The 13,470-nt window shown below is 40.2% G+C and overlaps 1 protein-coding gene across 9 annotated transcripts in view; it reads right to left on the reverse strand.

The window, feature by feature from the left end:
* FOXP1 (forkhead box P1) overlaps positions 1–13,470 on the reverse strand; it is a 579,583-nt gene that overhangs the window by 136,632 nt on the left and 429,481 nt on the right. For all 9 annotated transcript variants that reach the window (XM_088798543.1, XM_074313283.2, XM_019746870.3 and 6 more), the window contains one exon: positions 7,493–7,594. In XM_088798543.1, the coding sequence (XP_088654669.1) occupies positions 7,493–7,594 (102 nt within the window). The remainder of the gene's footprint in view (positions 1–7,492; positions 7,595–13,470) is intronic.

A 13,470-nucleotide genomic window follows, 5' to 3' on the forward strand; every position in this document is an offset into this window, starting at 1 on the left:
CAAATGCTGTTATTCTAGGCTTCAGGAAATTTTATAACCACTGGACAGGGTCCAGCACTGTGTGCTAATGAGTTTCAGATTGGAGGACTTCACTGTGCATGTGTCAGAAAAGTGCCACGGTTTATGGAGAGGTGGGGGCAGGGAAGAAAAAACACAAAAAGGAAGAAAAAACAGTAGTTAAAAAATGCTGGCTACTCAAATTGACAGGGAACGTGACCTCTGCACTTCATCAGAAATTCCTGCAGACTTACAAAATAAAGGAGTTTGCTTTTATCACACACTGTGAGACTCATGGAAAAATGGAAAACACTACATCACTTGACCTTGACGTGCCCTCTTTCAACCACAGACAAATATTGTATACAAAAATTCTAAATCAACTTAAGATGTTCAAAAAAAAAAGCTTTAATTTTCTGCATTAGACTTGATGATTACTACTTTGGTTCTTGAGATTTTGTGTAGAAGGTTCACACAGGAAAGGGCCTTATAATTCCAAGAGATGTATTTTATCACTTTGGGGTAATGTGGTGGCCTTTGTTGAGTGGGCACATGGTGGTCTACACGTCCCTCTACGCCCTGGAAAAGAACGAGCAAGCCTTGCTTGCCCAGCTTTGAAAGTCACCCAAGACTGAATCGTGGTTATTTGCTTACATTAACGGAACATTAAAACCCATTTTAAACAACTTAAGGAAACTCGAGCCATCTTTGCTCGATGACTCACATCTCTGGGACGCTTTTTCTCCCTTCCAGGTGACCAACAGGCCTGCTACCAAGACGTCTCATCATACTATCACAGTCTATCAAAGAAGCCTCCCTTCACAGAAGAGTCGAACTCACAGGACTCTTTTTTGAGTAATGAGATTACATTTCATTTTTTTTTTTTTTTTTTGCCACACAGTACTGGCGACTTTAAAAATCCAATACTTTCACATCCTCGAACTGTCATCAACATTTTTTCAGACAATGTCAATAAAATTGATTGCTTGCAGTTCTGAATTCTGCTCTGCACATGGAAACAATATAATTTGTTTTAAAGTATTTTCGATGGGGGCGGAAGGAGAAACAGAACCTCAGCAGACCTATCCGCAACATTGGGGCGGGGTGGGGAACAAACCAGAAGCAAAGCAAGTGGCCTGAATATTATGGTCTGATGGAAACTTTGACAAAAATTCCCGATGCATAAACCCTAAACCTTACTGTTGTGCTGACTGATATGTCTTCCTGTCAGATGTGAATGATGTTTCTGGAACATTAATACGTTCATTAAATTCTAACTCCCTGTACTTAAAATATTCTGTACTTTGGCTCAGAGGCATCTTGACAGCTTTCTTGTAATCATATATGTGAGGCCCCAGACTACACAGTTGTTGAGATGCCTCATACCTACAGCCAATCTGTTGGTTTTACAAATTTAATCTGGATATTAAGGAACTGATTGTGGAATCACGTTGATTTGACATCTTCCACTCAGCTGCGTATCACAGAAACCACTACAGGCGGTGAGCGAGTCCCATGATGCCCAGCAGCTGTACATGCCTCTAACTCCCTAATCCGCAAGACTACAGACTGTAAGACTAAAAACACGACTCATTTTCTTCCCCCCGAAGCACAAGTGGATGACCAGCAAGGGTCCGACAGTGTTATTCCTAATTACCTTTTTTTTTTTTTTTCACTCTTGATCCTGTGGCTCTCATAATTAGTTACCTGGGGCTGCAATCCAATTTGAAGTGATGACAAGAAAGTGATCCATGAAAAAGTAATAAGTTAAATCCAATTTCAGTCTTCCTCTAATTAAATGCACATGGAACTAATGACTGCAACCCTAGCATTTCAGTGATAATGGTAATTAGCGAGGTGGGAGTCACTCTTTCTCAGCACTGGAGGTGTAAACCACAAGGTAAAATGGTAGGAGCACTCTTAATTACATGTGTCATTTTGTCAGCAATTTACACGTTTTTGACCAGTCAAGTATGTTTTCTCCCCTGTCCCTTCCCACCTCCTAGCCCCAACAACGATTATAACACACTTCTCCATGCTCCAACACATGGGAGCTCACAGGAGCACTTTAGACTTGAAAACGAGAAATAACTCTCCTTCGCTAGTGCTCACTGCTATGACGCACACACAGACAAGGCAACAATTAGTGGAATTATGCAGATCTTAGTTTTCTTAATGGAAATCCAGATGTTTTGGTTGACTTGGTTTTATTTTTGCTTACGATATGGAAAATATAGTAATTTGTTTATTTGTGGAAAACATGGCACTCAGCAGTTGCTGAGTAAATGCATACTGAAGAAGAAACAATTACTAACTTGCCCATGGTATACAGGTCCTCTGTGGTCCTAACCAACCTGGTTTCCCACTCAGGGCTGCCAGTCTGTATGTTCTGAAGCAAGTCACTTAACCTCTCCAAGTTTCACTTTCCTCCTCCATAGGCTGATTTAATAATAGTTCCTACACCACAGAGTAGCCATGGAGCTGGTCCATATGAAGCACCTACTAACCATTAATTATCTATGCACATCGTGACAAATAACATGCTTACATATAAAATATTAGCATCACACATGCATTTTAACGCTTCAATACACTTATTCACGGTATAATTAGATGTCCAAACTGGGATACTCTGGAGAGTGAGAATTATTAATAAATACACCCAGCCACACAAACAGACTGGGGCTGTCCAGGGCAAACTGGGACAGAAGGTCACCGTGTATACAGCTGAAGTTGAAAATAGAAAAATGAGCTAACTCCTTATATTAAAACGCACCTCAGAATTTTTAGGGAGGCAAGGACAAATCACATTATTTTACAGAAAAGAAATTCTTAACCCGAGAGCATTTAGCCAGGGCAACAAACAGACTTGTGGAGCTTCATGAAGCTCTTATGCCTAGATGCAAAATTCTGTGTGTGAGTGCTTCTCAGAAGGAGGGGGTCACTGTTTCTATCATATTTTTAACGGTGTGTGTAATCTGAAAGACTTAACTAACAATTTCTAAAGCATCATTTCTATTTTATTGTCTCTTATCAAGACTTATTTTTTAGGGTTTTGGGATTCTTATTTTTAGGGTTTTGATTCAAAGTCAGATGATCACAATGAAATCTTAAAAGGTACTGAAATTTCAACATTTCGTATCAGTTTAATGACAGGGATGCCATTTCTAGACAATGTTAACTCTATAGACATTTAAAAAAAAATTATTTGCCTCCTTCTCCTGAATTACCCACTTTACTAATTTAGTGCATAGGGATATTTTTTAAGGCTCACTATTTCAAAGCCATTCCATTTCACTATCTACAACATAAAACTGTAGTTTCCTTTAAAGGTTTCCTCTTACCAATTTATTCCTTAGTGTATAACGTGCAAATGATACGAGGTACTAAGATTCTATGCGGCATTAATGCGAAGCAAAACTGCTGCCTAAAGCATGTTTTATATAACTGCAAATAAAAATGCTAAAAACACCTGCTGGATATTGTATTTGAACCTCCTCCACTTAAAGAAGGACTAAAGGGCTGACCTTCCAGTGGATTTCAATACCCTCCCTTCCAGTGACATGGCCTCCTGTGTGAGGGGCTTGCACATGAAATCACCTTGGAAAGAAGGAGATAGATAGGCAGAAGAAAAAACTATCAGGAGATTGGTTTCAAGTTCAAATTCTTTATAGATGGCCTGAACTTGTGGTCAGCTTTCCACTGTAAGCAACACATAGGGTTTACTTTCCTTCCCAACTTGAATGCTGCCAGAATACACATGTACTTTTACTTTCTTAGGAGAAAATGTGTCATTTGATTTCCTTCCAGTTTATGTACTCATGCCAACAACTAAAATGCTTAAAGAACCAAAATGAATTACTACCCAGAAACGGCGGTCAAAGTTCCAAAATTCGATCAATAAAATTGCTCATCTACTCACAAATTAATCCTCCTCCAGTAAAGTTTCACATTTTTGAGGTTATGAGCACACCTGCACCGTTAAGCATTTATTTCACTTGTTTAAGCAATCTTCAGAAATATATAAATATTTATAAAATTAAGCCTACTATTTTTACTGAAATATAATTTCCTTTTTGCAGCAAACGCTGTTAATTCTTTACAATTCTAAGCACTCTGAAGGCAGGTTGTGTCCTCCAGTTTCACGTCTCCGGACCCAGCATGCAGTGGCGTCGCCAGAAATGTTCCAGTCGCATCTCATTAGTTCAGATCATTCTGATCCTGAATGTACGATGAGGCCAATTTTCATTTGTATCATTCATAAAAAATTGGCAAAGCAAATTAATAGACTAAATAAGGGGATATTTAGGTTACTAAGTAGAATAGTTTTCAAGAACTTCAGAAGCGATAGCTATACCCAATTAATCCTTTATATAAACCACATCACCACCCAAGAATCTGGCCAGTTCAGATTTAGTTTAATATATGTATCTGCAAAAAATGTTATTTCTCTCTTCTTCACTCTCCGTGAAATCAGTTCAAATTGGTGATATTTGACTACATTTTGTGATCTCTATTGAGTAACCACTTATAACCTCCTCTAACTTTCCATTTTCTTTTGTTTGTATCATCAGCCTGTGAAACTGGAGAGCGCTGCCAAACATAAAGCAGGGAAGTGTGAGATATGCTTAAAATATGAGTCACAGTGTATGTGGGGATTTGGGATTCATTTTTTTCCTCAAGCTATCGGCAGATGAAATCCTTCTTCCCTGTCAAGCCTTCCTCTATGTGCAGGATCTGAAATTTGCTAAAATGGGTCTCTCAGTATAGTTATGAAGGGTAAGAAGATCAGAAAAGAACACTTCAGATTTACTATAGGATTTTCCTTTCATTTTAGAGCCATTCTAGCCGAGATGCCCCAGTGAAGACATGGTATGGAAAGACATATTTAAATGTGAAGGTTATACCTTCCATGAATCACTGAGACTACACACGTATTTTTATAATGAGGTAATATACCATGTGACCTAGGTTAGTAATTTCTCTGTTTAGGGAAGGCCAGCCAACATAATAAAAGTTAGTGAATTTGCATGACCCTACCAGGCAGCTGAGGAGATGTAGTCTATAATGCATGTTTGTGCGTATGCACTGACACACACACACACACACACACACACACACACACACACACACAGTCAGCCAACTCTCCTTTTTCATCCCAATCAATTCTTACAGCTGGTCTAAATTCTCTGCTTGTCAACCCCCCCACTGAGGAAGGTAGGAAGGGACTCAAAACATCTTCTTTAGTGAGACCAGCACTCAAGATGGCCCCTCATCCCACACTTTTTATACAGACTGAAGTGCTCAGCAGAATGTGTTAGAGTGGTTTTGACACTGTCCTTGCCAAGAAAAATGAAGCTCTCTGTATTATACTCTTCTGGTGGCTAAAAACCTCACAACGGGCAAGAAGATAAAGAGCCCTCAGAAGGAAATCCCCTGAAACTTTACTTCATATATTTAGCCCTAAAGGAACTTCATTCACCTTAGAAAAGAAGTTACCTAAAAATGCCATATGGTTTTAAAAAACAAGTATGAGGGGAAATAAGCCTAGTATAAAAAAATAACAAATGATATTCAATACTGAAGAGCAGTGTATCAGACAGATTGTGTATGTGTGTACTGTTTCTTTATCTCTAGCCAAAGCTCTACTAAGTGTAAGATTTCCAGCCTCCAATAATATATTGTCATTTTTCCAATGCACTTGAGGCCTGATAAATTCAAGAGGACTCAGTATTTTTAAGACTGTGTGAGCTCCAGGAGGGAAGCAAAAAGAATGGACAGTCATTTGAATCACTGAGTGACAGGCTAGGCTCGCTCCCTGTATACATTAATAAATTAGAATTTTAATTGTGTCTCTGTCTGCAGGAGATGCCCCAGCACTTTAATATGTACCAACAATTGGCTATGTTCTGGAATCTGCAATGTGGCCTCCACTGCTGACCTCTGAAACACAATTCCCAGTCTGACTGCGGAAACTGTTCAGTTTGATCCTTTCAACTTATTTGAATCCTGACAAATAAGCTCACAGCTGAAAGGTCAACACAGTCATATTTCATCCTCCAGAGCTGTTCTTAAGACATCTACACAACAAAGCACTTCTTATAGCACCTGACATGGGACCTCACTGGCACTGTACCTCATTAAAAATGTCCCCAGCATTCACACACATTGAAAGGCATATGGATTGGTGATGGGTTACCAAGTACGTGCTTTTGGAAGTGTTAGTAAACAATGCGCATTGTCACTCAACTGTTCCAATAAAGTGTTGCTACAGCACTGAACTCTGCCTCAACAGTGATGGTTTCCCAAGTAGATATAGAAAAACTAGAAATTTCTTGCCCACTGTCAATTTGATCTTTGCCCGATAAGGTGGGAACGGGTATCGGTTCACTCTGATCAGAGAGAGGTCAACACAATCTAGAATCTGGATTAACCTTGTGATCAAATTAACTAGCACCAAGTTATGCCCATCAGCAACTGTTTCTAGATTCTGTCCCCAAATGTCCAGTGTGAGAAACTCATCTTAGCCTCCCACTTTGGGTTGCCCACCCTTGGCGAGGAAAGTAGCTAAGCTACCCAGTACCTACCTGCAAGTGCCCTGTCTTGGATGTCAGTGTGAATACCCTGAGTCAAGTTTCTCTGAAGTTTCTATCACAATTTTCTAGTCCAACAAATAATGTAAATGAGATTTTTATGACCTCACTCCTCCTCCTACTCTGTTAACCCCTATCCTCATGTGCCTACAATGAGAAGTCACTAAAACAATCTTTCATAGTATCTTTATACAAAAATTACTTGTCATTTTTTATCAGTGATTCAGAAGTATACTGAAAACATCCACTGAAGAGCAGAGTGTGTATTACACTCATGACTGGGTATATGAAAAACACCACGTCCTCTTCAGTCCCAATAGCAGTTCTTGATACTACTGGCTTTTGGGGCTGAATAATGCTGTTTGGGGGACGTCCCCATGCAACATAGGATGTTTAGCAGCATCCCTTGCCTCTACCTACCAGACTGTCAGTAGCACTCATGATCCCCCAAGTTGTAACATCCAACAAATGTCTCCAGACATTGCCCATTGTCCCCAGGGGAGGGGAGGGGCAAACTCTCCCCCATCTGGGAACCACTGCACTGAAGTAACACATATGTGTATCCCATCATGACAGAATTTCTAGACCCATCAATAGAGAATGAGGTAATATTCCGAGTACTATAAACTTTTTCTCAGTGGTAAGATAACACGGACTACTAAGCAACACACAGCTGCAGCTACTCATCTTCCTGTTATACGGTCTAATTGTCACTCCCAACAACAAAACTTTTGGTTGAACAGCCATTTTCCCTAAAATGTCATACTCCGCTGGTAAACTAAAAATGTACCTTTTGCAGAAGATTTTATTACATGATTTTCAATTCTCAATACAATCCACTTCTGAATTGCTTATCAGCTATCCCAAAGTGTACAATGTCATTTTTTAAAAAGAACTTTTACCTGAAGGGCTGGTTGTTTGTCATTCCTCTTGGGAGATTTTAATCCGCTAACTTGCTGCTGTTGTTGTTGCTGAAGAAGAAGCTGTCTCGCCACTTGAAGTGCCTGCAAGGAAAAGTGGAAGAAAAACATTTCTGTGACTACACAGGTTCGGGGGCCTCTTTCACAAAAGGACTCCAAAAAGTGCACTTTAGAATGGGATCCTGACTTTCCCATTTCCAGGCAAATGAAACAGCAAACCAAACTTTCCGCCAGTCTAAGTTGGAAAACTTTCCAGAATTTGTTTACATTTTCTTAGATTTAGTGGGTTCTTTAGGCATAGCAACCCATCTAAGCAGGCATTTTATTCCTACAAAAAGTCTGACATAAAACTTGGAGCACGAATGATTAGGACTTTGAGGAAGGATGGCAGTGAGAAGCCAGGAAGGATCTGGGCAAACACAGAGACATAGAAGACAATAAAGGGCTCTTTTCAGAGGCTCCATCACCCTCCTCCAATTCTTCTTGGGGGAACTTGGGAACACATGTTCAAAGTAACGCTTTTACCTCATCTAAGTCCAAATAAAGAGGGAGAGTTAAGTGACGCACCAAACTATGGATGTAGTCATTTGGGAAGGAAGACCCAAATAGACGAGGTGTACCGAGGACAACCTCAGTGAGCTATGTAAGAGAAAACTGTGTGAACTGGACCTCTACAAGTACGTTGGGTACCTATGGACAGCACTGGTTCTGCCTACTACAGATGCATCTTTCAAGCTTATGTCATAGACGGCTTTATTTAAAGGCAGTAATTGGAGAAGTGATATGAATTGGAGATAAAGCAAAAGGAAAACAGGAGAGTCCTCGAAGTGCCAGAGGTATGACTGACCAGTCTTTTTTGTTTTAAATAAAGTATAGTTGACACACAGTATTACGTTAATTTCAGGTGTGCAACATAGTGATGCTGCATTTATGTACCTTACGATGTGATCACACTGCGTCTAGTCACCATCTGTCACCATATGAGGTTATTACAATATTATTGACTATATTCCCTGTTCTGTACATTAAGACCAATCTTTTTGAAGAGTTCAAATAAAATAGAAAAGAAATATGCCATCAATAAACCCTCAGGGGACATTCACTGTCAAAGCACTGAATAGGAATAATAGCTAGCCACGCCTTTCCACAGGGAGCACAGGGTCAGGAGCAGAAACCTGAAGTTTGCACACTTGTGCTAGAAAATCACAGAAGTTAGGTTATTTGAGTCAATACAGCTGAGAACCACGAATGCACACATGGAAGAAAACCCAAGAATGCTCACTAAATAATGTGCCTAGAGGTTAGAGAGAAATGAGATTTCTTGGTGATTACACCAATAAGGATTTCTATACGGTAACTAATTATTTGGGCCTCGAAAAAGATGCACACATAGATGTGGCCAACGTTAGCAAAAGGATCTGGCTCTACAGTTTTAGACAATGTGCGTAATGGACATACAATGGTAACATACTGCTCAGAGTGGAGCAGAGACTTCATTTAGATAAGAAAATACTGTGTATCGTTTCACGAAAACTTAGTGACACCGTGGAGTGGGGGAAAGGGAACATGGCACGCGGTTCCTGTGCACTGAGCTCAGGAGAGGGGAAAACAGAGTGGTCAGAGGATTGTGGTCCATAAGTGGACACATAAATTGCTGAATCAGCAAGAGTAGTACTTCTCCTAAAAGGACAATCTCACTAAATTAAGCTCATAACTACACTCTTGTAACAAAGAATATTTTTATGACACTTTGTAAGGCTGAGTGGAGTGGTGCTTTTGTATTTAAGTGGCACAAAGGGAGGCAATGAAACAGAAGGACAGATAAATAAATGGGTAACAAAGAAAAGGCTTTGGGAAAGATGGAACTCTTCTACCCCACCTCCTACTGCACCCACCCCTCTTGTCGCCGGGAGGCCTTCTGCCTACTAAACTCACCACACCAGCCCTTCTGACGCAACACACAGGCTATTTCATCTGGGAAGGGAGAGACATGTTCGAGAAGAGCCTCGAGAAAACAGGCTGTCTGAGAGGGGCATCTGGAAGCCAGGTCGCCTGGGAGAGTTGCCTGAGGCTCCAGCCTGCTATCTCGCAGGAGGATGTACCGTCACTGGACTCAGGGTTTCCTTGTCTCCTTGGAGACGCTCAGTACATGCGTAGGTGTAAAAGTGGGCAGAGTGAAGATTTCATTTATAATCATATAAGAAAAATAGTCCCCTTTGCAAGTGCCTGCAGGAGCCAAAGCCTCTCCTCTCCTACTATATATGTGCCCTTAACTATTTCACATGAGGTTTTACAGCTTTTTCATGTAGAAGAGGGAACTGCTACATATTTTAAGTGTGACTATCAGCGTTCCCAGAGTAATAGAGGGATCTACAAAGATCTGCTACCTGGAAAGGCTGACAGAGGGAGTGTAGATGGCAGTGAAAAGATGGTACCGAGAAAGACACGGTGGGGTGGGGAAGAGGAGAAAGGTTACACGCATTTAATATTAAAATAGAGCAAGTGAAGAAAAACAAAAGTAAAAACAACTGCACAGTCACAAATCTTTGTTAAAATAACTTACCACGTTTTACCAAATATTTGGAGAACAGGTACTCAAAATGTAAATAACCAAGTCTCAAAGAATCTATACAATTAACTCCTCATGTCAGTAAAAGGGATGCTATTAAGTGTCTTTATAAAAAAAGGTACACACAGAGAAAAAGAACTATTCTTATATGAGCTGTTCTCATAAACGTACTTAAGCAAAAGAAAGTATAGGACTAAACAAGTTTGCAACAAATGCTTACTGAGCTGGCTCTATATAAGGATTATACATTTCAAATTAGCTATTGGAATCCTTGCTGGTTTGAAGAAATTATTTTGCTGATTTGAAGAAAAACATGTCATTTATGTGCATAATAGACTTTTCAGACCCAGCACGGAGTCCGTGGACTTCCACAGTCACACCATGAACCCCAGGACCTCAGAGCACTTCAGGCTGAGCCTCACTAACGAAGGTGATCAGAGATGGAAGCACAGGGCAGAAGAGGTGGAGAAGCTGGTGGAAACACGAGGGGAATTTTAGGCAAACTAGAGAAGAGAGAAGAAGACCAGATGAAGATGTACAAACTGGCTTCCAAATATCTCCTCAAAACGAATGCAAACAGGTGAAATAACTTCAAATATTTGTGATGGAGAAACAATACTGCGGCAAAGAATTATTCAGCTTGATATGAACGATTATGAATTATTCCACAATAATTCCCTAGCCTTACCATGAATGTGGGAGCAAAGTCAGAGCGACAAACTGCCCCTCCCCCGACCCAATCTACTTAGGTCTCGGCTAGAGTTTTAAAACATTTTATTAGAACTTATAAAGCACTATGAAATCAACCACTAAAGAGTGTTGCTTTTCTGATTTCCATGATATATAAGTAAGTCACTGTAATCTAGGTTTTAAATTGTGACACAAAAAAAGAAGAGAAATCCTTAGTGTGCAAGACTATGTGTTCAAACATTATAATACAAATCTCTGGTATCTATCATTTGTAGAAAGTCAAACAATGCTTATTATCATGTTCATTGTCGGTCAGTGGAAAGTTTGGAATGATTGATGGGTCCCCTTTGGGAACTGCATGGGAGACCTGTCCACGGAGCACGTCCACTGTGTTTCCCTTACATGTGTACCTAATAGCCGTTTTCACCTGTTATGTTCATCCAAACCAGATGAATGTCTTTCAACTCAGACTCACTGACCATCGGAGATCTGTTCCAATACAACTAAGAAGTAAGAATGCGCTTTTCTTATTTTCGTAACACTATCTCCGTCACAACTGGAGAAAGGTCCTTCAAGATATCCTGTTTGGTGTGAAGAGGGCCAGTTGTATGGTGATGGATGGTAACCAGACTTTTGGGGGTGACCACTTAGAAGTGTACACAGGTGTCGAATTATACTGCTGCACACCTGAAACTTATGCATATATAAAAAAGGTATCCTGCTTGGAGATAAATTTAGATCATTTGGGTTGAGACTAACAAGGTATGCAGACATGTGTTTGTGTGTTTATGAGAGAAGGGAAGGGAGACACAGAAGCAGAGACCCACACAAAGAGAAAGGATATCAATAAATGACAACGTTTTGCTTTTAGGAAGCAAAACCAACTCTGACTCAAGTTCCAGACCAACTGCTAATGTAAATACCTTAAAAGGTCCCATCCCGTCTCCGGCGATCTCTTAACTCTTGGTGGCAGTCCTGGGCTGAGTTGAGCCAACACCTCCTTTATAACAGATGTGACAATTGCCTGGCACTGCATAACGTGGTGCTGTATGTGAGTGCACAGCTCGGGTTACAGTAAAGGCACAGTTCAAGGATGTCATAGAGTGGAGGTGACTGATAAAACCAGGCACTTAGAGCCCAGTTGCACATACTCACATTTATTTCCCTTCAATAAGCGAAAATAAAAGGCTCTGTGAGCTAACAGAAGAAGGGGTGGAAGGCACACAGTGCCTCCATCTGTGAACTGTCTAGTCTCCCTGTCTGCTGTGGCTGTCATCTTTGCCCCTACCTACACAAGGGGTCAGCGTCGCCTTATGGTCACCACTCCATGGGCCATAGCCAGCGCAGTACTCAGTATGCAGCACTCAGGGAGTCTGGGAGATTGGTGCTTGGTTGCTATTTGGCAGGCCAGGCTTTTATGCTAACTGGAGACCTGGACATCTTTGGTCTATTCTATTGGTTCAAGATTACTTTATTCTCATCAGTGCCTTTATATTCTTAGTAAATAAATACCATCTGTTATTTACAAACAATGTTTTACATAAGTATGTTTACAACTTTTGAGCTATTTATATCTCAAGATCATAGCAGGTGTTTATATTTTAGGGGCTAGGAATCCCTATATTTAGCATGTTTTTCAAGGTAGCTGATGTTCAAAAACATGTTTACCATGTTTTAAGAAACATTAACAAGTTTACATAAAATACGGTTTGCGTAAACATGCACACATACATAAAGCAAGCCAGGAGAAGGAGAAAACCTTCACATAACTTTTTATATAACGTACTTTGTGAAGAGGTCTGAGATGGCACCGACACGCAGTGGCTTTCCAAAACTCTGACTGGCAGCACTTTTAGGTCACGGTCGGCAAACTACAGAGTCCGTGGCTCAAATCCAAACCATCACCTGTTTTTGTTAAGCTCATGAGATAAGAATGGATTTTACTTATTTAAAAGTTGGGAACATAATTAACAGGAAGAAGAATATTTTGTGACATGTGAAAATTATATGGAATTCAAATTTCAGTGTCCACAAATAAAGTTTTATTTGAACATAGTCAAGTTCATTTGCTTACATACTGTCTATGGCTGCTTTCGTGTCACAAAGCAGAGTTAAGTACTTGCAACAGAGACTGTTTGGCCCACAGAATATAAAGTATTTCCGATCTGACCCTTTACAGGAGAAGTCTGCCAACCCATCTTAGACTCTTACTTGTATTCTGAGGTTCCCCAAAGATGCCATTGGACAGAAATTTATATAAACAAAGCTTGCAATCAGTTGCCCAAAACAATTTTAGAATTTAGCTTAGATGCAAGGACATTACTAATTAGCTGTTCTTAAAGATCAATCTCATTTTGATTTTCTGAAAAGGAAGTGGGACATGAAAACAAAATACATCCATGCGTTCTTCTATCTGAAACTATTTTAAACTAGCTGCAAACTTCGAACACGTGTTTCTTCCTACAAATAATTTACAACAGTTCAGAGTGAATCTCCTCATTTGAGTGTGAGGTCCCAAACACCCTAAGAATGAAGACAGTGTGTGCTATTGGCCGGTTGGGAAGAGTTGGCTATTTCCTGTCTGCCTGAGAAGCTGTACCACTTCCAGCTTCAAAGGCAGCTGAGTCAGCCACCCTTCCTGTAATTTCTTTTCCTAGACTCTCTCCACCCCTCAAGATCAAACCTGTTTCTCAGATAATTT

The sequence above is a fragment of the Rhinolophus sinicus genome, chromosome 5 (assembly GCF_057876585.1).
Source record: "Rhinolophus sinicus isolate RSI-liver-muscle chromosome 5, RSI-T2T, whole genome shotgun sequence".
NCBI classification, from domain to species: domain Eukaryota; kingdom Metazoa; phylum Chordata; class Mammalia; order Chiroptera; family Rhinolophidae; genus Rhinolophus; species Rhinolophus sinicus.